General features: G+C 48.6%; 10 protein-coding genes across 10 annotated transcripts; 3 read left to right on the forward strand and 7 right to left on the reverse strand.

The window, feature by feature from the left end:
- Nucleotides 1-339: 339 nt before the first annotated feature.
- Nucleotides 340-1,025, reverse strand: P175DRAFT_0530054 (uncharacterized protein; the record flags this gene model as incomplete). Its single annotated transcript, XM_040899749.1, has 2 exons — nucleotides 340-463; nucleotides 928-1,025. The coding sequence occupies 2 exons, from the start codon at nucleotides 1,023-1,025 to the stop codon at nucleotides 340-342; spliced, it is 222 nt and encodes a 73-aa protein (XP_040754359.1).
- Nucleotides 1,026-1,804: 779 nt separating this feature from the next.
- Nucleotides 1,805-3,931, forward strand: P175DRAFT_0499517 (Zn(II)2Cys6 transcription factor domain-containing protein). The gene is made up of 3 exons (XM_040896750.1): nucleotides 1,805-2,445; nucleotides 2,511-2,632; nucleotides 2,695-3,931. Exons 1-3 carry the CDS (start codon nucleotides 2,242-2,244, stop codon nucleotides 3,440-3,442), a joined length of 1,074 nt encoding a protein of 357 aa, XP_040754360.1. The 5' UTR covers nucleotides 1,805-2,241; the 3' UTR covers nucleotides 3,443-3,931.
- Nucleotides 3,932-4,244: 313 nt separating this feature from the next.
- P175DRAFT_0474689 (J domain-containing protein) lies at nucleotides 4,245-7,310 on the reverse strand. Its single transcript, XM_040895216.1, has 6 exons — nucleotides 7,062-7,310; nucleotides 6,907-6,991; nucleotides 6,605-6,831; nucleotides 5,873-6,530; nucleotides 4,861-5,790; nucleotides 4,245-4,799 (listed from the first exon to the last, which is right to left on the reverse strand). Exons 1-6 carry the CDS (start codon nucleotides 7,089-7,091, stop codon nucleotides 4,642-4,644), a joined length of 2,088 nt encoding a protein of 695 aa, XP_040754361.1. The 5' UTR covers nucleotides 7,092-7,310; the 3' UTR covers nucleotides 4,245-4,641.
- Nucleotides 7,311-7,814: 504 nt separating this feature from the next.
- P175DRAFT_0530057 (uncharacterized protein) lies at nucleotides 7,815-8,635 on the reverse strand (the record flags this gene model as incomplete). The annotated part of the gene is made up of 2 exons (XM_040899750.1): nucleotides 7,815-7,905; nucleotides 8,352-8,635. The coding sequence occupies 2 exons, from the start codon at nucleotides 8,633-8,635 to the stop codon at nucleotides 7,815-7,817; spliced, it is 375 nt and encodes a 124-aa protein (XP_040754362.1).
- Nucleotides 8,636-9,660: 1,025 nt separating this feature from the next.
- On the reverse strand, nucleotides 9,661-11,222 carry P175DRAFT_0431981 (aminopeptidase P family protein; the record flags this gene model as incomplete). Its single annotated transcript, XM_040893514.1, has 2 exons — nucleotides 9,661-11,015; nucleotides 11,129-11,222. The coding sequence occupies 2 exons, from the start codon at nucleotides 11,220-11,222 to the stop codon at nucleotides 9,661-9,663; spliced, it is 1,449 nt and encodes a 482-aa protein (XP_040754363.1).
- Nucleotides 11,223-11,644: 422 nt separating this feature from the next.
- On the forward strand, nucleotides 11,645-13,880 carry P175DRAFT_0499522 (SSH4 family protein). Its single transcript, XM_040896751.1, has 3 exons — nucleotides 11,645-12,441; nucleotides 12,533-12,838; nucleotides 12,909-13,880. The coding sequence occupies exons 1-3, from the start codon at nucleotides 11,976-11,978 to the stop codon at nucleotides 13,670-13,672; spliced, it is 1,536 nt and encodes a 511-aa protein (XP_040754364.1). The 5' UTR covers nucleotides 11,645-11,975; the 3' UTR covers nucleotides 13,673-13,880.
- A 1,384-nt stretch (nucleotides 13,881-15,264) lies between these two features.
- Nucleotides 15,265-16,995, forward strand: pdeA (3',5'-cyclic-nucleotide phosphodiesterase PDE1; the record flags this gene model as incomplete). Its single annotated transcript, XM_040899751.1, has 3 exons — nucleotides 15,265-15,372; nucleotides 15,510-16,168; nucleotides 16,215-16,995. The coding sequence occupies 3 exons, from the start codon at nucleotides 15,265-15,267 to the stop codon at nucleotides 16,993-16,995; spliced, it is 1,548 nt and encodes a 515-aa protein (XP_040754365.1).
- A 365-nt stretch (nucleotides 16,996-17,360) lies between these two features.
- P175DRAFT_0474700 (amidase) lies at nucleotides 17,361-19,643 on the reverse strand. The gene is made up of 3 exons (XM_040895217.1): nucleotides 19,319-19,643; nucleotides 18,624-19,207; nucleotides 17,361-18,552 (listed from the first exon to the last, which is right to left on the reverse strand). The coding sequence occupies exons 1-3, from the start codon at nucleotides 19,450-19,452 to the stop codon at nucleotides 17,405-17,407; spliced, it is 1,866 nt and encodes a 621-aa protein (XP_040754366.1). The 5' UTR covers nucleotides 19,453-19,643; the 3' UTR covers nucleotides 17,361-17,404.
- A 180-nt stretch (nucleotides 19,644-19,823) lies between these two features.
- P175DRAFT_0499526 (uncharacterized protein) lies at nucleotides 19,824-21,313 on the reverse strand (the record flags this gene model as incomplete). Its single annotated transcript, XM_040896752.1, has 1 exon — nucleotides 19,824-21,313. A coding segment is annotated over exon 1 (1,202 nt), but the record flags the coding sequence as incomplete, so codon positions are not given.
- Nucleotides 21,314-24,247: 2,934 nt separating this feature from the next.
- Nucleotides 24,248-25,782, reverse strand: gwt1 (putative GPI anchor biosynthesis protein Gwt1; the record flags this gene model as incomplete). The annotated part of the gene is made up of 2 exons (XM_040893476.1): nucleotides 24,248-25,612; nucleotides 25,687-25,782. The coding sequence occupies 2 exons, from the start codon at nucleotides 25,780-25,782 to the stop codon at nucleotides 24,248-24,250; spliced, it is 1,461 nt and encodes a 486-aa protein (XP_040754368.1).
- Between the last annotated feature and the right edge of the window lie 411 nt (nucleotides 25,783-26,193).

Genomic DNA, 26,193 nt, shown 5'->3' on the forward strand with positions numbered 1-26,193 from the left:
GGTGATTCATTGAGGAGCAGTGTAAAAACGAAAAAAAAAAAAAGAATTGTATCGCGGGGTCTGTCGAGCCCTGCTGAAGCCCAAGTCACGTTTCCCGCATGATTGGCTCATTTCTTTATCCCTCACTCATTCTTTCTCATCCTTTGCTTTCACATCATCCTGGTTCTTTCTTCTTCTAATCGACTGCCACTCGATTGATTTACAGTTACCTACTCAAGCTAGGTAATAGCTGATTTGATGGGCGTGGCTAAAAAAATAATAAAAAAGGCCACGGGAATACTAGAGTCAGGCCAACAACATCCTCCTCTTCTACAAGCGCTACATAATTTACCCGCTTGTCTAATAGTTGGACAGCTCTCGAGCTTTCCCTCGACAATCGGACAATAACGGATGGCCATCGTAATCCCATCCTGCCCTAGCTCCGACGATTTGGCGCTTTGCTGGGGGAGCAGCGGTGGTGGGGCTGGTGTTGTTCATTAAACAAGACTGGTGCAGATGTACTTGCTACTATTTGATCGAACTGCAGAAGCTCAAGACTTTCTCTTTTTTGGCAGTTCTTGCCCGCTCTGATTCGCCTTTCCCTCTCTCACAAGTGCCGAATACGTTCGTGAAATGCTTGACCGCGCATATGTGTATGCAGTCAGGGTATGTTGTGTTACGCCAGGATACCTTCCTTAGAGGGTAAACTAAAGCTTGCCGAATGCAGAATACGTTCACACCTAGGACTTTTCTCCTCTTCATGCAGCGCTCTACCAGCGAAGACCTTGAGGACTCCTCGACGTGTCTACTTGTCAGGTGATATTATTGAAGCCCGTCTTCGTTACTATCCCAGTCAACCACTCCCCTGCGTGACAGCACTTCCTATCGTGGAACCTTCCATCAAAGGTAAAAAGGTTGCATTTGATATTGCATATTTACTAGCCTTACTCCAATGACATGCTCATTACCGCCGTAAGGGTATGAGCGGCAAGGCTTGTGGTGCTCAGTGTACGTCCGAATCGATAGAGGCGGCCCTTCCCCGTCATTGGTTGAGGTGCTTACCGTTCAAAGACAAGTTTCATCTCAAATGCAGTTAGATTGGGTGTATGGTGAAATGCACTACTTATGAACCCTATAAATTGAAAACTACGAGCACAGGTTCATGGGAATGAATGTCAAGGTGGGAAAGGGACGGCAAAAGGGGGGAAGGAAAGGAAAGGAAAAGGAGATACCTGCTCGCGCCATTGGATTATTCTTCAACTTTACCTTGGCAAAATGCTGAGCACAAAACAAAGCATTCGTCCATACACTGCAGAAACTGATAGCCAAATTGTGATGGTGATTGCCATCTGTGCGCCAATGACAGCTGTCTAGTTGACCGATAGGCGCCCACGATGTGAATCCCTCCTTCTCATTCATATCATCCGTCTCCTGCATTACTACACGATTTTCATCATGGATGGATGGGCTGTGGCCCCCTCAAGGCGCGAGGCTAAAAAGAGCCTGATTTTAGAAATGAAAAACTCCGGGTTTATGCGATGAGGTAAAGTACAATCAGCACACACCCACGCCTCGAGCTTGCCACAGCTGTCATGCATTAAGCGACCTTATTGCTTCCTCTCCGTCTCGCTGCCCAACCCAGATGACCAGGGTCATAGCCGGTTAGAGTTGATGAGCTGCCACTCGCATCATACAATTCTGCTGTGCCGGGTCGGACCGTTCAGGAGCATGACCTCTGGCGTGTCAATGCCAGCGAATTTAGTCATCTGTATCTTTAGCGTTCGACGCACACAGGGTCAAGCTCATTGTTGCGGTTGCCGGGGGGGGGGGCTGAGGTATATTCCCAAGGCTACCACAACTACAGACGGTTGGGGAACGTCGGGCGACCGTACCGGTTGATATTGCGACAGACGACAAGCATCCACGTCACCATCGGTCTTCCTATGGTGTACGTCTAACGAGGGAATGATTGTCGGCTGTATTTGCGGGGCTCCTGCACAACAGTTCCCTACCTCTTTGATAATCGTGATCTTCGTATTAGTACTATGAGAAGATCCCAGCCTCTATTCCTTCTATCGTTTTGCACTCCACCGGGTTTCCTTTTCAGCAGTCCAGTGTCTACCCCTTCCTCTCCCTTTTCTCAAATCGCGGAATATTAGTCAAGGATTTGTTTCTAGCATATCAATTATTCGAACCCTTGAAGATCTTACACTTGCGCTCTTCTCTCTAGGCGTACCGAACCCCCCTCCCCCCCAAACAGTCATGTCAAGACAACCCAAACTTCGTCCCAAGTTACACATCTCGGGGGTCTCAGATGCCATGTACGAATTTTCTACAGCTCCGTCACTATCGCTACTTGAATCCCGCAGGGACTTGGGTGAAGAAAAGCCGGACCAGCGTGTTTTCCGGGTCAAACGGAAACATGTCCTGAAAGCATGCGATCGCTGTAGAGTAAAAAAGACCAAGGTTAGTGTGCATAAACCTATTAGATCTAGTTGCCGCCTGGAATTGATCCATACTAATCTATATAGTGCGATGGAAAGCAACCATGCAACCGCTGTTCAGCATATAACCACCCGTGCCTATTCAGGGAACGGAAGGCTACACAACCAAAAGTCTACTCTCGAGGGTGCAGTGGAATCTTTCATCCCTCGTATGTTTGGGTCTAGAACACTACACATTGATGACTAACCACGAATTTTTTTGTACATGCAGGTTCGTTGAGATGCTAGAATCGCATCATTCACTCGTCGTTAAAGCACTACAGAGGCTTTACAAGCTCTGCGTGGGGAAGGAAGGATTCCCAGGCGAGCCTCTGACTGAGGCCACTGACGGGTATCCTCTAACGCACGCCATTCTAGACCGGCTAGGGTTGATAAAACAGGCCGAGGAAATCTCCGAGGAACCTGAGGAAGAGTCTGAAGATCTCCAATATCTCCGATTCATGTCCAACTCTACTGACTGTAGCGCCACCGCGGATCCATCCCCCGAGCCTGCGACTCCTCCTGATCCGCCTCTTAGCACCTGCAGCCCGGTCAACGTTTCCCCAGGAGGCCCTGCCCCCTTCAAGTGGGACTTTCATCCATCAGCCCCGCCAACCCGCCCAGAGTCATATCACGGCTATCCGCAAGCAGGGTATCAGGGATTGGTGTTATTGCGGCCAGCATTGGAGCCCGTAAGCGTGCCAACTGAGGTAAAATGTGCTGTACCCGTGCCTTCATCAGCGACGGATCAAGGGCAGTCGTATCTCTACTACGCTGATAGTAGGAGCAATGGTGACTCAACAACCAGCCGCGTTCAACTCGTAGTAACTACTGGGCCTGGGCCTGGGCCTGGACCCGTTCCGGCAATAACACCATCCGGAATGCCTAGTGGGACTGTCGAAGAGTACAGCCTCCAACTTCAAAGCAACCAACATATATACCCTTCTTTTGCCTCTGGCTGGACCTACCCTTGTGGCTAGCCGGTCTTGCCCGGTATATTCACTGTTTGCTTCCACGCAATAAATTCCCCTCTCCTCTCCTGTTGGCGCTTGTGTGCTTTCTCTGAGAATTTCCCGTCTGCAGTCAAAGAAAGCTTTCATCCATTGATGTAATTTCACGATATACCAAATTTTGAGATCCTGTTCCTGCTTCCCTCCCCTGACATCATCATGTGTGTGTGAATACTCTAAAGTCCGAGGCCTTAACATCTTGCCTATATTGCACCAACCCTAGTGGATAGAAAGGGGATGGTGGAGCTATTCTACATATAAACCCGGCTCAGCTCCCCCAGTCAACCTTAAGAGATGCAGGCTTCATTCATCCTTTATATAGGGTAAGATTCAGGGTGACTGTCATTCTTTCCCACCTCTTATCACCATCTTCATTTTTTCCCTACTAGAGCTGCAATCGTGACTTTCTAATATACATACATACATACCCCAGGAGCTACACAGATCCATCTAGCAGAGGATATCCATTCATTCACTCGCTTGTTAATGTCTCTCTCCTGAATACCTACTCAACCTCACTTCCAATAAGCAGGTTCACTAACCTTGCTAATTTTAATATATCATAGGGACGGGCTTTGTTGCTATTATTATAACTACGTATAAAGAAAGTATCTAGCTACAATCCAGTACAATATAGTATAGTACAGTAATAGTTATTGCTACAACCTCATTCATTGACCTACTAGTTAGTATGTACCTATGATAAAAGATAAACAGATAAAGAAAGGGCAAATAAATCAATAAATCAATAAATAAATCAATACTGCAATAACTCTCTCTATCAACGCCCATATCATATATCATGCATGCATGGTAAGTAAGTAGTTCGTACATATATAGCATACAATACAATATAATACATTCACCAAAAAAGAAAAAAGAAAAAAGAAAAGAAGAAAAGCCTTAAGGGAAAGATAAAAAGAATCCAAGAGAGAAACGGCCATTAATAGATAGGTATAAAGAGGAACAGTGTTGCCGGGTCAAATACTTGGGGAATACTAGTAAGATAGGAAGTGAAATAGGAATAAATTATGTTTTCTCGACTTTCCTCTTTTCTCGTTGCTTCCTTGCTTTATAGGTAGGTAGGTACATACATACATGCATTCAGTATTTGGGTTTTGGGTTTTGGTTTTTTTTTTTTTTTTTTCTCTTTTACCTAGCCGGTTTGGTTAGTCGTCAATATCGGTTTCAGTATTGGTATCACTGGTATCTCCCTCGTCCCCGTCGGTATCACTTTCTTCGTCGCTGGATTCGTCTACAGGCTTCTTGGCCTTCTTCTTTGGCGGTTGGCCCGTTTTCAGGGCTTGCATTTGGCCGGCGATTGAGTCTAAATGGAACTTGTTGTTAGGAGCGTGCTTTTTCCATGAGACAATAAAGAAATAACTTACCCTCATCGGGCTCACTGATGTCATCTTCTTCCTCCAGAGCCGCGGCTTTGGCAGGATCATCAATATGAAGTGTAATGTCTAGCTTGGTGTCGAGGCCTAGATAACTATCGCAAACCATATGCATAACGAAGTTGAAATCTCCAACCTGGGGAGGGGCCTGGAATTGCATCTTGAGAGTTTGGACATTGTAGGTAGGCTTGCCGGACTCATCAAACAAGGGCTTGTCGAAGGTAGTGAAAGTAAAGGGAGGCACGGCCATTTTGTCTTGTTTCGCGTCGGCCAGGAAAATGTGCCATCGTGGGGAGTGGTCACGGGCGAGATAGGGGGCGTGCGCGAGAGGGGGCTGGATGGCGCTGGCCTTGTTGTCGGCATCCTTGCCGTTGGCAAACTTGGCAGATCGGTTTCCTCGGCCCATCAGGGCGTCAACATCGCCTTCCTCGGGATCGATATCCTCGAGGTCAGCCGGGTTGACTTCGGGGACGTTGGAGGAACCAGGTGGTACGAATCGGGCCTTCACTATGAGCTGGACCAGGCTACTAGGGGTGATCACCTTCTCGCCCAAGACCTTGAAGAATGCCTTGGAGACTTGGAAAACGGGTAGTTGTTTAGCAACGGCGATGGCTGTGGAGTACTGCTTCTCGGAAATAACACCAGCGCCAACGGTAAGAGCGCGGCGCTTTTCCTCGGACATGTTCATGAATTTCTGGACAGTAAAATGGGTTCTGGCGTCTGGGCCCTCGATGGACTGGACCACTGCATCCGTGAAATATGGGAGCTGCAGAAGGGGAGAGGATCCTGGTGCAACGGCTTGGATCAGGTTTTGAGATGTGCGGAAGGCGCCTAGGATAGGACGAAGGTTGCCGAAAACCAGAGAGATGGTTGTAAAGGCCTCATTCAACGCAAGTGCAGTAGGTGCGACTTCATATTTTTCTACGGATTCAAAAAGGTCAGTCAGAATTTTACCCTTTTTTTTTTTTTTCATCTGTAGCAGAAAGGTTGAGTTCCAGCTTACCTCCGTCAAGAGCAGCGTCTTCCAGCTCAACGCGGCCCAGATAAGCCCACAGAAGTGCCAGTGCCTTTCTTCGGCTCGGTTCATCCAGAGCTTTGATCGCCTTTCGATCTTGTTCCAAGATGAACCTGGCATCCTCAGCAAGAACTTTCTTCTCAAGCTTCGCGAGGCCCGATTCCGCTTGTGGACCTTGGATCATCTCTTTGAACTCGTCACCGGAGGAGAGGGCGTTGACGATTCCGCCGTCTGTGATATTATCCTTATACTCCCGGAAGATATTTCCCGCACTGGCGACGAAGACCCGTTCCTTTGTATATCGCTGAGACCCGTACCACCACTTACCAACGATATACGGCAAAAGAACACCGAGGAGTCCTCCGTAAACCAACAAAACATATTTTCCATTCCCCTCGGTCACGATGAACTGAGGAAGGGCAATGCCAATGCTGAAGCTCTGCTTGCCGTCGGGGTGACCGTACTGAAGATAGTTGTTGCGCACTTCCTCATCCGTCAGGGCCTTGTACGCCTTGGTGAGTTCCACGAAGCGGTCATTCAGCATCTCGAGAGTTTCATTCTTTGAGGGGTCGGGGCGAATCTTATCGGGGTGGTAGATGAGCGACAGGCGCTTGTAGTGCTTGGAAATCGCTTTCTCGTCCGCACTCTGATAATGAATCACCGGTTAGCAGCTGCGACAAAGCTTTAAAAATGTAATCGAACTCTAGTCCTCAGACTCACCCTTGAAACGCCCAGAATCTGATATGGGTCCCAGATCTTCGGTGCAGCGCGCGAGGTGACGATGATCAAATACACCATCCATGCCATGATGGCATAACCTAGGATAACGGTGACTATGCGCTTGATGCGACGCTCCTTGCGGAGGCGTTTCCGCTTCTGCGCCTCGATGAGGTCTTCATGTTGAGGTTTGAACTCGGACTGTATTCGGGGGGCGGTATTTTCGAGTCCTAGCAGAATAGGGAAGATGAGAATGATGAGCATTACTCCGGATACTCTTAAGGGACTAGACGCTAGTATTTTACCTTTGCTAGGCTTGAGAAGATTGTATGTTAGAGGGAAGGTGACGAGGCCCGCCAAAGTCAGGATGAAGAACGGGAAGAATTGACCCTAGGCACCGGAACATGGTTAACTAGCTTGCTTCTCAGAAGGGAAGATCCGTGACCGGTCGAAATAGTACCTGCTCATCGTATGTGTAGTCTGTAGACATGGTGAAGTAAAGCCACTAGAGACACGGTTGCCCGCCGTATCAAAACCGAGCGTTCACTCGAGAGGGTGAGAAAGGGAATCTAAAATCAAAATCTCCAAGAATACAAACGAGAAAGGGTCCTCCCTGGAGTCAGTTCTCTTCAAACGGGAGGAGAACAAAAGGTGAAGAGAAGGACAGGTTGTCTGGTGTGCAACATCTCCAGATGGGCCGCTGTTAATATTATCGGATTGCGAGGTGTGGCTCCTTTTGTGATCGACCGTGTCCTTTACGGGGGGTGAAATGTCCAGCACACCGCCTTCTGCATTTGGGTAATGTGGCGGCCAAGTATTTCTACCATACAAAGTACACCTATTTAGTTTTAATTATTATTATTCTTCTTCTTATTATTATTATACAAATATAAGATGGTTAGGAAGAGTGAACAATTTATTATTATTTTTTTTTTCCCGGTTGGACCTTCAGTAGGTATTTGACGACTGGGCCTGCTAAAAGGTGTCCTCCTGTAGGGAATGCCCAGAAACACGACACACACGGGCTCACAATACTCATCCACCCTTCCCCTCCCTTCGCCGTCTTTGGTTTTTGACTTTTTAGCAGTAAGGCATGCTTTCAAGGGTTCAAACTTGTGAGGATTGCTCTGCACACTGCAAAGGCACATCGTGCGCGGACGGAAATGCTTGCCTAACCTTTTCTCAATGAATGGGGAATTCAAGTGCCCACGACTCAAGTCACATAAAACGAATCGGACACGAACTCGACCCACGCAGCAAGCAAGGCCGCGGCCGGCTTCTGACGTCGCCACTGTGCAGAGCTTCTTCGACCGGAAACCACATGGCCAAGTTTGAATAGACCAATCCAATTCCCACAGGGGGGGGGAATCTTCATTGCTACAAGTCGGTAACTTGGTTGATCCATGTAGATCGGTGTTTGCACCATGCGAGCGTGATACTTTCCCAATGGGTTGTTGTTGTTGGTTTGGGCGTAAATGTGGGAAGGGTTGCATGAGATTTTGAATCAGGTCGCTGATCAATCGGAATTTGTCCCCTCGATAGATGTTTAGATTTTGTTCCTTTTTTTTTTTCCCCCGTTTATTTGACCATCGTTGACTGAGACAGAACGCGCCAGCAGAATCCGAATAAACCTTTCTTCATCCAGGCAAGGGTTTCAAAGCCTGTAAGCTGGAACCAAAAAAAAAAAAAAAAAAGTCAGAACAAGAGTTTTTTTTTTTTTTTTTTTTTAACCAAACTTGGGGGAACTCACGGATCTATATAATCGAGTCCGCCAAAGTACTCAAGCATGCGATAACAGAGGGCCACATCATCACCAGGCTCACCTCCGAAAAGACGATACTGTTCTGTCTCCAACATGGTAGACTCCGGTCTCCGCAAGAGCTCACGTTCCTGCCATGTTGACCACCGATAATGCCGGGATGAGACGAGGTGGCTTTCAGGGCAGTCGAAAGTGGAAGGGAGAGCTGGAAGTGTAGTGGTGTTGCGATTTCGAGATCTTGGGCGTGTGCGGCGTCTGTTGTGTCTCTGTCCCATTCTATATCCTCCAGGTATTTATAAAAGGAGAAACGCAGAAAGAAAGCACTTTTGAAATATCCCCTCCTCTTTTCTTTTTTCTCTCTCTCTCGTTGTTGTAGAGAGGAGGTATAACCAAAGCAAGAGGAATAACAAGTCCAATAAGAACAAGAACAAGAACAAGAATAATATGTAAAGCTAGAAGAGGGCAAGGAGGGGAATGACCATCACCCCTGTGACAGGATGAGATGAGGTAGGAAAGAAGTAAAGCTACAGGAGAGAGATTGTATGGTGACGATGATATATATAGAGGTCGTAGTATGACACAATTAGGGCCATGAATGACTTGGTGAGATGGTGTGACTCACGTTAACCCAATTAGGGAGAACCAAAAAAAAATCTCTTTCAGTTGGAATCAGGAGTAAAAGTACCCAGAAAAGAAAAACAGGATCCACCAACTCCACAATTTCCCTTTTATTCTCTTACATTTCTTTGACTTGCTGAGCACTTTGTTCCCCCGGAGCACGGCATCGGAGCAGAAAATTTTCATGAAACTCGGGTTAGTCGGAAAGGACTTGATTCCATCCGAGTGACGCGGTTCTGTGCAGTGTGCACAGTGGTATGATTCAGTGGATAGAAGAAAAAAAAAAAAAAATTCTTTTCCTAAGGCTTGGGCTGGTGAACACACATATATACTAGTACCGAAAGTATTCACTCCTAGTAAGAGGAAGACAGACAACGTGGCATGACTTGAAATTTTTTTTCTTAGCAGCTTGCATTATTCTTGGATTCTACAACAAAGAATCTGTTGTTGTCATGCAACTATAAATGCTTTTTTTAGTTCATTGCAGGAGCTGAGTCAGATTCTTTATAACATAACTAACTAACTAGTTAGAGTCCAAGTTCACCCGGGTATTATCAAAGCAGAATCATAGTAAATAGCAGGAGTGAGGGAAAACGATTCCCTGGTCTAGAACAATGACATCAACGGTCGCCATCTAGTTAGTCAATTTTTTATTCCCGGCAAGTCAAATTTATTCCGGTAGTTAATTCCCGCGGGAACGGATGATCTCCAGCATCTCCTCCCCCTTTGGCGCCGTGGTTAGATTCTCATATCCCACATGAGTGACTAGGATATCGTCCTCAATGCGCACCCCCCCAATGGGGATGTACTGCTCAGCTTTGTGGAAGTTAATGTACTTCGCTAGAGGCAGCTGGCGCGCGTTCTTTAGAGCCAGCTTGGAGAAGTACAGACCAGGCTCAATGGTGATGACCATCCCGTCCTGGAGCTGCGGAGCGCTGATCGTTGGTACGAATTCCCGCCGGGCTCCGTGGCCGCGGTCGGATGCAGTGATCGGCTTTTCGGACACATCGTGTACCTCGAGCCCTACGTGATGGCCCAGTCCGTGGGGAAAGAAGATCGCCGACGCCCCGGAATGCCGGATCTCTTCTACGCCGCCCTCTTCGAGAACCCCTAGCCTCTGCAGACCCTGGATAGCGATGACATGTGCCAGTTCTTGCAAATCCCGGAATCGCACCCCCTGTTTGACCCGGCTGATGCATGCCTCTTGCATTTGCTCGACAATCTGATAGACCTCCTTCGCGTGCCCGCTGGGCCAGTCCGGTCCGAGGGGGAATGTTCGAGTCACATCGCTGGCGTAGCAATTCCATTCTGCCCCCGCATCCAGACAGACCAGCTGTCTCCCTTTAAGGGGCTCGTTGTTCTTGATGTAATGGAGCACGGCAGCGTTGGGGCCGGATCCTGCGATTATTTCATACGCCTGGCTCTTGGCCCCGTGCGATACACAGGTATCCAAGAATAGACCCTCAATCTCCGCCTCGTTGGACAGGCGCTGTATGTTTTCCAGAATCCTTCGATGCGCAAGGCCGGATATCTTGTTCGCCTGTCGTATCATTCCAATCTCGTACTCGTCTTTTATTTCTCGGGCCGCGTCCATCGCGGGAAGGAGCCCGGTTTCATCTAATCGAGCCTTTTGGGACGGGATGTCGGGTTTCTGGGTGCTGTGCAGGACATAAATCGGACCGTCCTCGTTGTACTTGTCCACCCACGATTCCAAATCGCTCTGAAGAGAAGCGTAGTAACGGACTTGGTCAACATCGTACCGCTTTTGAGCCTCCTCGATGGTTAGCGTGGGGCCCATCCATATCGCGTGACGCAGGTCAAAATCCGGTACGTAGAGAGTTAGAAGGTCCTTTTGAATATCGTACGTCACATAGCAATCGGCCTCGTCCGCTCCAGTGAAATAGTAAAAATAACGCCTTTGGCGAAAGGGGCGCGGTTGGTCTGAGTCCCCCCAGTTGATGGTAGGCTTGCCGACTAGATAGATCAGCCCTTTGGAAGCCCCTAGTTTCGCCGCGACTCTGCGCGCATGCTGTTTGGCTGTATTGGGCTGTCTGTTAGCCAGGAGCCTCGGGAATAAAGGGAACGTCTGTCTACAACAGAAAAGCAAAAGGAGAACGGGGAATCTAGGATATTTGAGGCCCTGAGCGTACCTGGATACTTCTCGCGGGAGCCTGTCACGGTAAGGCGGATATCACAGGAATCACTGGGATGGATGTCAAGCTTTGACGGGTCCGAAACACGCATGATGAGGGCATATGAAAAGCCTGACTCAAACCGTTATCTAACGTATAGACAGAAGTAAGGGCCCGGAAATAGTTCTATCTAGGTGATAGAGAGAGAGAGAGAGAGGGATGGAGGGATAGAGGGAGGAATGGATGGGGGGACGAGTAGACAAGACAGATCATTTTCAACTCCTCGATATGATAAACAGCCGCTGACGGGGACAGGTACATACCGCCTGCCAGCTGCCAGTATGAGAGTCCAAGTACCGACGTCTGTATTTTCGGAGGGCTGACAGTATTATAATCCTGGAGAATTAGCAAGAATTAACAACCATTGATTTTTGCTGCTCCTTTTTGTAATTAGAAATCTGACCTTGCATAAGAGAAAGTTATTTAAATCATTATATTATTCCTCTTGAAGGATATCCTTAAATCTAGTACGGAGTAATTACTTATGTCCACCTCCCTGGAGTGCTTAATTAATCTTGCGGCCTGAAAACAGCGCCCGGAAACGTCCAGCCGCCAAATACGCTGCTCACTTTCATCGCTTTTTCTTTCCTTCTTTCCTACATCAATTCTCCGCCTCTTCCTCTTCCTCTTCCTCTCTCTCTCTCTCTCTCTCTCTCTCTCTCTTCCATCCACTCTTATACCTTCCCTCACCTTATTTTGTGTCACCGCATCTGATTCCCCTCTCGTTCTTCCCTTTAAATTAGATTCTAGATATCTTTTCGTTCTCTTATCGACGGGAGCCTATACGCATCTTGGTCAATGAACGATGCGGGGATCTGAGGCATCGGGGCCCGGTGCCTACTGGGATGCTCCCTCGACCCTCGCAACCTCTGTTAGAACCGGCTCTTCAACCTTCCAAACCGGTGTTCCTTTGCATACTTCCCTCAATTCGCAAGACGTGGTGTCGAATATTGAGCCTGCTTTTGCTTCAGCGTCCTGGGATACAGATAATGGCGGTCGGATTAGCGTCAGTGGCAATTCGTCCGGTTCGACCGGTTCGACCGGCAAGGGTATCTTAATCGGTGTTCTCTCTGCATTTGGCTCAGCAGCGGTTGCCGTCATTGTCCTTGCGGCATTTTTCTTCTTCAAATATACCCAGCGTGGTCGAATTCTCCTCGATCGCATGGGGCGACCTGGTGAATATGATGACGAGCAGGCCTTCTTGCGCGAAGAGGCGGACGCCTTGGAAGCGATGGATGATCTGTCGCGATCGGAATATTTGAGAGCAAAAGGTGAGTTCCAAAATTTGGTCGCCGATTATTTAGACCAATTAGTCTCTTTTGCGGCGTTTGAGTAGGTAGTTTCTAATCGCCTGGGGTTTAGCGTTCGTTCAAGCCAACCCCCCCGAGTCGATGCAGACCGACATTTCCCTGTCTCAGTTTCTCGCTATTCAAGAAAAGGGTGTCTCGGCATGGGAATTCCAACCGGAATTGGAAATCGCCAATTGTTTCGTCGAGGGCCGGACCGAAATTGAGTTCTACGATTCGGAATGCAGTGTTCAGACAAATCTACCGGTCCCGAAACAAAACGATGTCTATTATTGGGAAGCAAAGATCTACGATAAGCCCGAAACCACTCTGATAAGTGTTGGCATGACCACCAAACCATATCCTCTCTTCAGGTTACCTGGTATGTTCTCGCTTGTATCGCCAAACGCGGTTGATTCACTGTTGGCGCTAATCTAGATTCTCTTCTCTAGGCTTTCACAAAACATCGGTCGCGTACCAGTCCACTGGCCATCGGAGGTACAATCAACCCTTCATACCTACTCCATACGGCCCTCAGCTCACACAAGGCGATGTTATCGGTGTGGGATATCGGCCCCGCTCCGGTATAATCTTCTTTACTCGTAACGGCAAGAAATTAGAAGATGTAGCCCACGGCCAAAAATCGCAGAACTTCTTTCCAACGGTTGGCGCTAATGGTCCATGCTCTGTCCACGTCAATTTTGGCCAAATGGGATTTGTTTTCATTGAAGCCAATGTCAAGAAATGGGGTCTGGCTCCGATGACTGGTAGCCTGGCGCCTCCTCCACCCTACGGAAGCGAACAAGGTAGTATATTACTTGAGTCCGGCCGAGAAAGCACCGCCCACGGTTCCCACCGGGTGTATCAGGATCCTCACTACGCCCAAACAAGCCCAACGGTGAGAATCACTCCGTCTGTCAGCCCCGGTCCCGTTCGATCTCCTACCGATATTTCGCTCGCGCAGCTCTCACATATACCTTCGAATGAGGATGTTGGAGAAGGCTCCAGCCGCACAAATGGAAGCGATGTCGAGCAGGTCCCTCTGTTGAATGCGGATGCTCTCGACCAGATTCCACCCCCGGAGTACTCCAGCCCTGATGGAAGTCGAAGAGGCAGCAACGACCTCTCACTACACGACCAGCCGCCCATACCCAGCTATGATGCTGCTGTCGGGAACTACCATCATGGCCACTCTCACGCGGATGACAGCCGTTGAGGCCTGCGATATACATGTTGTTTTGACTCTTTCCGCCTTGTGTATACGATGTGTTTACCTTTTAAATTTTGTTGGTATCTCTTTTTATCCGGTCAATTTTAGCGGTTTGGGGATGGCGTTTCCAATGGGTGGGATTTTGCGATTGGATTTCATGGACTAAGTCGCTGGATGCGACAATGATTTTCACGTGTATAAGGGTCAGGTTATCTTCATATTTTTTTTTTTTTTTTTTTTTTTTTTTGCCTATTAGCTGTCACCTCACGGCTTTACTCCAGGTCCCATTTGGGACTCCCCAAGGTGGTTCTTCCCCCCCTCTACCTACCCGATGTGGCTGAACATGGCACCGGACAGTTTTATCCCAATGATATCCCTCTTGCTTCACTACCTGCATCCCCTTGTTCCCATTCTTGGAGGTTAGTATGATTGAATGGTGATAATCTTGCGAGCGGCTGTTCTTTTGCAGAGGTAACTTTCTTTGTCAGAGTAATGTATAGTAAAGAATGTGTTCACCCATGCCTTCAAGGTCCTGCCGTAGAGTAACTCGGTCCATGTTCGAATGGATGCAGGATCGGGAGCCGATAAGATAGATTACGATCTCGGTTCCGCATCCAGAAAGCGCCGCACGCCATCCGCGATCCTTCCTGATGTCTTTCTCTCTCTCTCTCTTTGTCTCCTTCATATGTGTCCTTTCTTCCCAGCCTCTCTTTCCCTTGTTCGATCTCGACTCTCGACTCTTGTCTTCCCTCTATCTACCCTTTGTCACTTTCCAACTCTTGCTTCATTTTTGGTCATTCCTCGTCGGCAATCCACTTGTTCATTGGACCCGTCACAGCTAGCCACTCCACCCTGCACTCCACTTGTTGGTTCTCTCGCGCCCTTTCAGATCAGGTTCTAGCTAGCTACTTGGGGATGGTATACTACTACTACTACTACTGCTGCTGCTGCTGCTGCTGCTGCTGCTACCTTTCAGCTGCCTCCCGCATCGGAATGTGCCATTCTTAAGCGCACGCCTTGTGCGACACAAGCCCGTCCGTCATTCTTCAACAAGCCATACCATATCATACCCGCTGCGACTGGCCTCCAAAATTAAACCGAGTTCGGCCCCAGACAAAGGCACAGTCACTTATCCGACCCCGCCGTCGACAAAGCGTTGCCATTGATCCATTGACCCATTGAAGTTCGCCGGTCGATTTATAGGGTTGTTTAGATCTCACAAAGAACCACTGGCCCTGGGTTCCTTTTTTTTTTTTTTTTACCGTCCACGTGCCCAGTCGCTCTTTTTTCGAGGCTTACGGATTGCGCCCGACGCCCAACTGGCCTAGATTCTTTGTTCTTATCGATTGGAAACCTGAAGGGAATGGGATATTGCTCGAATTAAAGAACGGCGTTTCTAGTGCTGCATATTTTAAAGAGGATACCCCGGGTAATCGTCGCATTGGGTCACGTTTTATTGCCGCGCTCTCGCCTCATGTCGGTTGGGGTTAATCCTTGCTAGGGAAAATAGAGTGAAAGATAGGAAGAACAACAAGATTTTTGAAGTATCTGCAGGAATTACTTCGGGAGCTAAGGGTTCTGGTCGTTTTTTTGCAGCCATGGCCCAAACAGATCCCACGAGAGCAGGCGCTGAAGCAAGAACGGAGGACGACAGCCGGGAAGCGAATGCTAGAAATGCAAAGTCGGGAATCCAGGTTATTGTTCTAGTGAGTCAATTGCATCTCTTCGAACAGATTGTTTCTGTCTTAGACATTTCATATGCCAATTGCTGCTCCGAGTTCCTACTTCTCGGGTTCTCGCATCTGAAACACTGTGACTGACATTGGTCTCAAATAATAACTAGGGTCCAACTGGAGGCCCTCGCGAAGATAGGGTCACGGGGATTTTGGTGCGGTCAGTAGCAGCTGGGTGGTCGTCGAATTCGATGATCGCCGTTGACGCAGGCACCCTTCTCTGCGGCATCATTAATGCTCTAACAGGATGCGACAATAAGGATGGTGTCGTCACCTCGGGGCCATTCGCCGGGCTACCCTTACCCCATAAAACTATTCCATCGAATGCAGCATATGTTTTTCAGAAGATCATTGGAGCTGTTCTAATCACGCATCCTCACCTGGACCATGTATCGGCATTGGCAATTAATACACCAGTCCTGGAGGCTGGGAGTGGACCCAAGACCGTCGCTGCGCTGCCGTCCGTGGTTGCTGCTATCAAAAACCACATCTTCAACGATGTGATCTGGCCCAATCTCTCTGATGAGGATGGAGGGGCGGGTTTCATCACTTATCAGCGCTTAGTGGAGGGAGGAAACCCGATGATGGGTCGCGGTGATGAAAGAGGTTATGTACGTGCATCCGAAGGCTTACTAGCGAGGTGCTTTTGCGTCAGCCATGGGCGTTGCAAACAAAAATATTATCCTGAGACAGAGGGGTTCCACCGCGCAAGCAGTGTAGCTTTTTCTGCAGATCGCCATCGACTATCTACGGATACATCGGAGATGGGGTAAGTTCCATTTTCTTGTCGCCCGTCAAAGAACTAAAACCAACAGGTACCCTAGGTCGCTCTCAGATATGATCCGATCCCCCTTTTCTTCGAAAGAATCTTGGTCCAGTGTGGAAAGCTCTGCATTCTTCATTCGCGACCAACAGACCGGAACCGAAATTATCATATTTGGCGACGTTGAACCCGATTCGATATCTCTTGACCCACGTAATAAAAGGATCTGGGACTTGGCCGCCCCCAAGGTCGTATCTCATCAGCTACGCGCAATTTTTATCGAATGTTCCTATAGCGATGACACGGATGATGACTACCTTTTTGGGCATCTTTGCCCGCGACACTTGGTCGAGGAGTTAGGCGTCTTGGCCCGGTTGGTAGCCGAAGCCAAAGGTCAAACTATTCTCGCAGGCGAGAAGCGCAAGCGATTAAGTGATGCTGCAGTTAGCACCACCGAACCAGTGAGCCCGAAGTCGAAGCGGGGTTTAGTTACCAAACCGAGCCACCAATCACGTCAACCAACTCGACGCACTACACGCCATTCTTCGAAAATCAACGAAGGAGATCCTCTAGCTCCCGCCGGTTCTGTTGATCCCCATGCTCTGCGTCGCGAGCTGGACATTGCCAAACGCTCTGATCCGTCGTCGAATTCTCCAGGATCCGAGTTGCCCCTGAAAGGATTGTCCATCTATATCATTCATATCAAAGATGATATGACAGACGGTCCCCATCCAAGTGAAAAAATTCTCCAAGAGCTCAACGAGCAGGGAGAAAAGGCCGGGCTAGGGTGTGAATTTCACGTCCCTCGGCAGGGAGAAAGCATTTACCTCTAACGTTCCTACTACGCTCTCAATACTTCTGCATCTTACCCTTAGGCCAGCCAGGTTGTATTTTTGTTTTTTGTTTTTTGTTTTTTTTTTTTATTATTATTATCCCCGCGCGAGTGGCCTCATTCCTGTTTATTTCCAGTGGTGGCTCAAAGTCTCTTTCAGGCGGCGCTATGGCTCTCGAATCATGATATCCAGGGTATAAATATTTCTACTGTGTTAGCACTATTTTCTAGCTCTGAATGAAGAACGTATATAAATAGATCAAGATACTTTTTTAATGACGTGGATGTGATGCTAGGTATAGTTTGGATCAATCTTATAGATGGGTATACGTAGGATATGCGCGAGAAAGGTCAAGGGTTCAAGCGAAAAAAAAAAAAAAAAAAAAAAAAAAAAAAACAATCCGTTACATCTACTCGGAAGTCAGTTTCCCGGCATTTCCCATAACATCCTCCCAAACAGAACCGACACCACAAGGGATCGTCAACCCAACTTGCTGCTCCCCCGCTTCAGTAGGGGTGGCGGTGGTTGGTTTATTCTCCGGAAGGTCCAAGATACCTTCTCCGTCTCTCGCAAAATCAATCAAATCCTCCTCCGTCCCCCATTCGCCCATAGCCATGAGGCCAAGCGGGACTCTAGTCCCGTTATCCTCTGCATATCCGGCCGGGCAGGTGATAGCGGGACAGCCCGTGAAATTCGCCAGCCAGACATACTCCATATTGCGAACGGAGGATTTCCCGTCCGAGACGCCACGGGCCAAGTCCGCGTCCCCGCCGGCAATCTTCCAGCCGGGGATCGGGGTAGTCGGGGACAGAACCAGGAGGCCAGGATGGGCGTGGAAGAGATAGGCGAGATGCGACATGAGAAGGCTGCGGAGACGCTGGGAGGCGAGGAAATCCTGGCTGGAGATCTGGTACATGCCCATGGTGACGAGGACTTTGTTGGGGGCTGTGAGGGCGCGGATTTGGCGTGGGGAGAGGCCCGAGGCGATTTCGGCCATGATGGTTAGCACGTGGGCGCGTTGGCCTTCGGGGAGATAGGGGATCGTGATGTCGATGACGGTGTAGTTTTGGCTACGGTAGTAGGCGAGCGCGCGGTCGAAGACAGAGCGCACGGCGGGTTCAGCGCGGTCGATCCAGTCGCGGACGATACCGATGGTTTTGTCTTGACCTTTGCGGGGGTGGTGGAGGGCAAGGGTGGAGAGCGGGGAAGGGAATAAGGCCGACTGCGGGTCTTCGGCGGTGGGTGCGGGGGTTGCCATGATGCGGTATGCTAAGGCGAGGTCGTCGATGTTTGAGGCAATAGGACCATATACGCCGACTGTTGAGGCTAGAGAAACGGTGGGCGATCCGCTGACTCGGCCGTGCGAGGGCTTGAGCCCCCACACGCCGCAGAAGGAGGATGGAATGCGAATTGAGCCTCCGCCGTCGGCTCCGAGAGCGATGGGGACCAGACCGGAGCTAACGGCATATCCAGAGCCTCCTGAGGAGCCGCCGCAATAGTAGTTTGGGCTGTGCGGGTTCCTAGGGGTGCCGTAGTTGGGGTTGTTGTTGGTGGTATCTTATATTAACCTGTTAGCGTCTGTTTTGGGGGAGGAGGTCGTGAGAGTGTTGTGTTTTTGGGAGACTTACCCAACCCGAGCTCGTGCATCGTGGTTTTCCCAACGATAATGGCGCCTGCTTCCTCCCACTTCTTCACACACCAAGATGTCCCCGTAACTGAGCCTGTGAAATCCATTTTCGTTCCAAGGGTTCGTCGGTATCCCTCCATGTGAACTTCGTCTTTAACCGCAACGGGAATACCGTCCATAGGTCCCAAGGGTTGACCATTTTTGTACCTCTCCGTAGAAGCTGCAGCTGCAGCTCGCGCCCTCTCGATCTGACAGTCTAGAAACGCAATGGAATGTTTACCGGTGGGCTGGGTATCGCGACGAAGAAGCGGAATCAGGGACTCAACAACCGCCGTGGGAGTTAACTCTCCAGACTTGTAAAGCGCATGATAGTCTGCCGACGTATAGTATCCTGCGTCGCCTCTCCTTCTCGCTGTTGGTGCTGGAAGACTTGCGCCCGCAGTTAATCCAGACTCAGCGCTCTGCACGGGTATCACGGTTGGGTCGTAGCGCGCCGAATACTGGTCCAGGTCGGGGATGTCACGGATGATTCCGAAGCCTGCATTACGCCAGAAATAGCTTTGCACGAAGCCGACGGAGTGGATGCTAAGATACAGACATAAAGACAGATTAGTCGAAGCTCAGCAGAATACCATCAAGGTAACGTCAGATCAGACTTTCGGATGAAAGAGGCTTATTGGGGCAGGTTTGTCGTACAGCGCAGCTCCGATCACCAAAGGGGTTCCCCGAAAGGCGGGGATCGACTGGTCCTCATTCCGGTATGGAACAGGGGGCCCCTGGCGAATTTCGGGATAATAGATAAACGGAGGCTCTCCACCTTTGGGGGCCATGATGACGACTCTTTGTGATGTCCTTGATGAACCTGGCCTAGGAGAAGACGGATGGATGAAGTTGCGTGAAGTGGAGCCAGAGCTCTTGATTATAAGAGCTCTCTATGGGCGCACGAGCCGCGGTTCAGCTGAAAACCTCAGCGAATTGCATCTGATCCGAGTTTTCGGCCGGAGAGCTGGCGTTAGACTGAGTTTCCATGTCTCCTCAACAGGAAGTCAACTAAATGCAAGGATATGTGGCATTCTTTGACTTGTAGCTTTTGCTGCAGGTAAAAAGACACTGAAAAGATTCCTGATTATGTTTCTAGCACGTGACCACAGGTGCCTTTACGTCTCCTTTTAAACAATGATTCATTATTCCAAAATTCACAAGTCATGGGAGTATTAATTTATTAGGTAGTTATATACAGTAGACAGACGCCTAGTGGGATCAGAATATTATGACAGTTTAGTATCACCCCAATCAATTACCCGGCATAGGGCAGGCCGTGATCGTAATGATTTCCGTGCTATAGATGGTAGTGGGGGTCTTGCGGGAAGAGGACGTTCCCACAGCCTCTGTTGTAACTGCTGCTGCTTGAGATCCACTGGTTTCTGTCGCAGTAGTAGTAGGAGTAGTAGGAGTTGGATAGATAGTCTCGGAAACCGCGATTGTCTCAGTAGTCACATAGGTTATCTTCTCGGATGCTGGACAATTCTTCACAGATGGTGGACAAGCAGTCACGGTACGAATCTCGGTGCTATACACTGTGGATGAAGCAACGGGGTATACCGTGGTTTGAGTAGGAATTGTCAAGGTGGTCAGGTGGGGAGTCTTCTCGGTCAACGGGCAGTCTGTTACCGTGGCTGGGCACTTGTAAATAGTAGAGATGACGGTGGTATAAAGTGTTTCTGTAATGACTGAAGAGCTAGAAAAGCCATCTGTGCTTGTGTCAGAGGAAGAGGTAGCGCCAATGCTTGCTGGAGCAGTTGTTGTCTCGCCCTTGTTAATAGAAGCAGTTCTGGTGCTGGATGTAGTAACAGGGTATACCGTGGTTTGAGTGGGAATTGTCAAGGTGGTCAGGTGGGGAGTCTTCTCGGTCAACGGACAGTCTGTTACAGTGGCCGGGCACTTGTAAATAGTAGAGATGACGGTAGTATAGAGTGTTTCCGTAATGACTGAAGAGCTAGAAAAGGCATTTGTACTTGTGTCGGAGGAAGAGATGCTTGCTGGAGCAGTTGCTGTCTCGCCCTTGTTAATAGAAGCAGTTCTGGTGCTGGATGTAAGGGTTTCCGTGGCAGGCTGGGTCAAAGTAGAGTCAAGGGTAGAAGAGCTTGAGATAGTCAGAATTCCAGTAGACGAAGGAAGGCTTGGTGATACAGCCGCACCAGAAGGAACGCTGACAGGAATTGTGCTGAATGGGATGGAAGTGGAGGAAGACGAGCGTGTATAAATATGGGAAGTAGATCGAGACGAAGAAAGGCTTGGTGATACAGCCGCACCAGAAGGAACGCTGACGGGAATTGTGCTGAATGGGATGGAAGTGGAGGAAGACGAGCGTGTATAAACATGGGAAGTAGATCGAGACGAAGGAGGCTTGGGCGGAGACGGCGACAGAACTACTGACGAGCTTGCCGCCGAAGTCACGATAGCAGCTGTGGATGATCCTAGAGCGGACGACGACGCCATCGGGACTGGGGTCGAACTTGGCAAGATGGTCGCACAACTGGTGTAAGCTGGGCGGATAAGCGCGAGGTTTTCCAGCTGAACTCCTCCACCACTTTTATTGGTCTCAAACTCGAAAGCCAGTGTCACGGTGCTGCTGTTAAAAGTCCAGGGGGAACTATAGGTTTCCGGCGTCCCATATCCATCGTACCCGAGGGCAGAGGTCCAATAAGACACAAGAACTCCATCTAAATAGATATTCAAGGATGAAACCCCCCAGGCAATTGTGTAGAGATCCATGTTGTAGGTAAAGGTGTACGTCAGAGAAGTATCTAGGCCTGTGAAAACCTGGGATATGGTCTGTGTATTCGTACAGAAGATAGTGCCTTCATCATCTACCTGCTGACAATTGGTATAATCTAAACTGCCGAAATCGTATAGATTTTCTTCTGGATAGGTCGTACAAGTTGTGCCATAGGGTGACGAGATGCCAGATGATGAAATCAACGCCGATGAAGATGATGAAGATGATGACAGAGTCACTGATGGTGTGGATATGGTGGTTCTAGTCGTAGTGTCTGTGGAGCTTTCCGGGGTTGAAGTGGATGTTGATGCTGATACGGGTGTCGATACAGAGACTGTAGATGTTGATGTTGACACAGGGGTCGATACAGAGATCGTAGATGTATATGTAACCACGTGGGTTATGGTAGAGACATCGAGCGATGTCTCAGTGGTCATTGATTCGGTTGTTATCACACATGGGTTCGTTGTGTAGACCATCAAAGCCTCCATGGTTGAAGATGCCGTAACAAGTTGGGGATTACCACTCACGAGGAAACATTCCTTGAGGAAATTCTCCACGTAATTGAACGCTGAGCATGTTGCGACTATATTGCAGTACTTGTAACAAGAAGCGTAAGGGAGGTTGAGATACGCTCGAATAGTGGTTGCACTTGTTACAGATGCGGAACAAACTGCCTCGTAGTATTTTGTGCCATCTAACCAAACACTATTCGTGCAGGATGAACCTGTAACTGGTGTCGACCCTGGAGTACAGGTAGCGGCAGTGGTAATCACCGGGTATGCAGTAGTACTGGTGTAGGTTACTAGCTCGGTCGAAGTCGAGGTTGATATTTCCAATGTGGTACTAGTAGGGAGTGAAATAGTGAGCGAGTGTGTCCCCCTTGACTGCCAGAGGGCAGCAAGGAGGAAGGACAAGTATGTCAAAGAATGTTTCATAAAGACCGATTACCACTATTAATAATTAAAGAGTGTGAGAAATGAAATACATGCAAATGAATGAAGTCAAGGAAAGAAGGAGAAAAGACAACTGACCAAGGGGAATCAGTAGGTCAAGGTAGACCTGGCACCAGCTTTAGATTTAAATAGCAACAGCGTAAATGCCATGTCCATTGCGTCGCAATCAAATAATGCTATCATCGCCTATTTTAACCAAAATTCTGTCGTGCATCAGCGATGCTGTTCACTAGAGTTCATGTTAACGTCTAGATCCTCCATGCCAACCAATAACAGGCAGGAACACCTAGGGACTGACTCGTAAGGCCCAACTGGTTCCTGAATTAGTCCCAGGAAGACGGAAGAGCTTTCGCTTGGATGGCCTTAAATATGTCGAAGGCTCTTCTCACCACGCATCCGAGATGTGAACGGAGATATGTGGCTCGCTACCTCGAAAGGCAGTGAGTGCCAGGGCCATGGAACCATAGGCTAGTTGACTATTTGACTAGTCAACTTCAGAACAAGCTTCTGCATAGCGCATCTTCTCTGCACTAATCTGTTTTGTCGCCTCTGACCTGCAATTCCACATGGCCTGTTTCGGACCAGATGGCAAAGGTTACATGAGAATTCTCGCTCCGAATAAAGCATTCAAGTTAAGTGTCATTCACTTAAACGCTATGTGAAAGTGTACATATTCTTCCTCGGTATTGTAGGGAAATATATATAAAAATGACCCCCGAGATGTCCACACAGTAAAAGGTTATCATACTCGAGATCTTGGGGCAACCAGGTCTATCTCATTCATTGTGAGGATATAATATTATTTATGGAGCGATAGTCGCGAGGAACGGAGGAGGAGAGGAAGAGAGAAAGTAAATTCGGTATTCGAAAAGGAGTCGGACCATCAACTCAGTATATCTGAACGACCACCACAACTGGTTATTTCGGTTCGAAAGCAGTGAGATATATTTAAGTTTTCAGGTTTCAAGCTTGATTCTCGTCTTAGTACTCACCTCAAACTTCAGTTCGACATCATCCCAGTATCTCCCCAGGACTAACGATAGCTAGTGCTGATGTGACAAAATATTAGCCCAGCCATATAGCTGTGCGAATACGTCAGAAGATATGCCCTTCTTTGGAGGAACTTTTGAGAAAATGCAGGACCACCATCAGGCTCTCGCGCGGGGGGGGGGCGTAAGGAAAAACTCGCGTCGTGTAGGTACCGGCATCGTCCCCGTAAAAGCAAGGACGCTCTCAGGGATCGTAACTGTTTGTATATATGAAATACCATTATGTGTTTTCTTTTCTTTTCTTTCTTTCTTTCTTTGGTTAAATTTTGGGATAAGAGGGATTTGGTTGCAAGACGCTTCAGGGTTCAGCAGGGAATCTCAGGGCCTCAGATCGTTCAACACATCTCACGAGAGGTGCAGGTGCAACATTCGATCTGATAGCTAGCGTCGCACAAGAGATATGGTTATTTAACATGTCAATGGTGTCATAATTAAGGGTTCTTGTATTCAACTACCACGTAGATAGAGTCCCTGTAGCGTTGTGGTTCGGGGGTAGTGATTCATCGACATCATAAACGGTATTAAATATTAGTCAAATATTAAGAAGAAGAAGAAGAAGAAGAAGAAGAAGAGTAGATATGATGATAATGCTGTTGGATGTGTTGATCTGAATATCTGTAGCTTGAAGTTGATGGAGGACCGTCAATTCTCTAACCACGGCCTCGAGGACAGAGGCTCCCTGGTGGAGCCACGAGAATCTGGGCATGACTCGTAAGACAGCTGAAAACCTCGAGCCAAGAGGAATTAATGCAATTAAACATTGTTATTATTTTATATATAGGTACATTCAATAAAATACCCCAGTATATATCCCTATAATACATATTTCTTTTTCGCTTTCTCACAAGGATAGCTTGATATTGGCTTTGTCCAGCGCCAGCGCAACGCCAGTAATTACGGCTGCGTATCCAACCAGAATTACCATGGCTTGTGTATCACTAACATCAAGAGTTGGAACTGTGAGATTAACTGCGCCTGTGAGGAGGTTGGCCACCAAAAATACCGCAAGCCCGCCACGATTAAACGCCCTTAGAACATAGCTTGTTGCAAAATTAGTCCGGTTCGTTTCGTCCTCTTTTCCTACGGCCCCAGGGACAGATGGAAAGAGGATGGTCTCGATAAGAAGGAAGAGAAAGAGCTGGGCATTGTTAAAGGCGGCAACCCAGAGTACGTATGGCATGTTTGCGAGACGACGGGAAACCGGGATATTCGATCCACAGCCCATCGCATAGGTAGAGACCAGCACGAAGAGAGCCGTGCAGGAAAGCGCAAGAACTCCTAGGCTCGTAAGCACGCGCCTCCTAGCTTCCCTAGGAATAATGCGAATTCCGGTAGCACGTCCCGCCAGGAAAATAGCTAGGTATCCTAGGAAGGAGAAAATTCCTTCCCTATTCTTAGAGAGTAAGCCAGGCCCTCGAGGAGATACAAGAATGTAGCTCTTCAAATCAGTTGACTCGAGTGCTACCTGGTACAGCACGGCCACAGCGAGGGAAAGGACCTCATACGAAGGAATCAAAATGGCGAGACCTTCAAACATCTCAACAAATGGCGGTAAGAATCCCAAGGTGAAGAAAAAGTTCCAATGGACCCCATACTCTGTGACATGTTCTGCGTAATCGAGGCCCTTGACGCTGTAAAGCCGGATGAGGCCCAAGATCAGAAGTGGAATCGAGTGTCGTACGGACGCAGTTAGCCTCTGCAGCAGGGACCTCTTTGACGCCACATTTCCCCTGCAGCCTTTCAGAACGGAGCGGGCGGATACCACCCCCCCGGAGAATACAAAGGACCCAACACCCAGATCCATTAATGACGTGCCCCAGTTCTCGGCCTTGGCGAAACGTCTAGGGAATACACGGAAGTCCACCGCTAAAATGGCGATGCAGGTAATGATCATCATGGCTGCACGGTAGGTAGTGAGAAATGGGTGGATGGGCAAGGATTCTGGGTTGTCTGATGCATATCGCGAGGCAGTCGTGCGTAGGGGCTTTGCCTTTTGCTGGACGCGACGAGACCGTGAGTTTAACAGCACCAAGACAGCAGGAGAGACCAAAAGAATATTCAAGAGCCATGGCGCAGAGGAGTAAAGTGTCGTCGCAAAGAGAATAGCCAAGACATTGAGCAAGAAATCAGTGACCAAAGCCGCGGGACCGTACGGCGTGAAGAAGGAGAGACGGGCTTGGAGCGTGGACCACAGGAGAACAGAAGCCTGGTAAAGGGGACGACACTATTAGTCCCAGGGAGCTCAGAAGGAAGGAAGAGAACAGTAATCACACCACTGACAGGGGCAACTAGGGTCACCGCGTTGATCTCCAGGATACTTCCCCCTACGAGATTCGAGACGAAAGCCTCTTTGCGGGATTTGTAGGTTGGGTCCATTACGGCTAGATGGCAGCTAGAGTGAAATCAGCAGCTGCGAGAGGGTCGATTAGGAAGTCAAAGCTCCCAGAATCGGAGAGGAAAGAGAAGAATTATAAAGGAAGTTGAGTCTTTTAGGGGAACCATCGTCCTTTGGTTGGCGATGGTGGATTGACGATTTTGATGAAGAAGAAGCAACGAAGACAACAACAACTCGGTATGGCTACGTTTCCAATTACCAGTAATTATGGAGGTTCCGCGATTTTTGCTTGTACCGTCTCCTGTCATTCTGGTAATTCTGGTAATCCCCAATACACAGTACATGGAAGGTGTAGGTAAGCAAGCCTCCAATCAAGACTTCAGCAAGAAGAATCCTCAAGAATCTCTAACACTTCTCTCTTCCCTTATCTCCCTTCCCTTTCCCAGATTCTT

This window comes from Aspergillus ochraceoroseus (assembly GCF_002846915.1).
Source record: "Aspergillus ochraceoroseus IBT 24754 chromosome Unknown P175scaffold_2, whole genome shotgun sequence".
NCBI classification, from domain to species: domain Eukaryota; kingdom Fungi; phylum Ascomycota; class Eurotiomycetes; order Eurotiales; family Aspergillaceae; genus Aspergillus; species Aspergillus ochraceoroseus.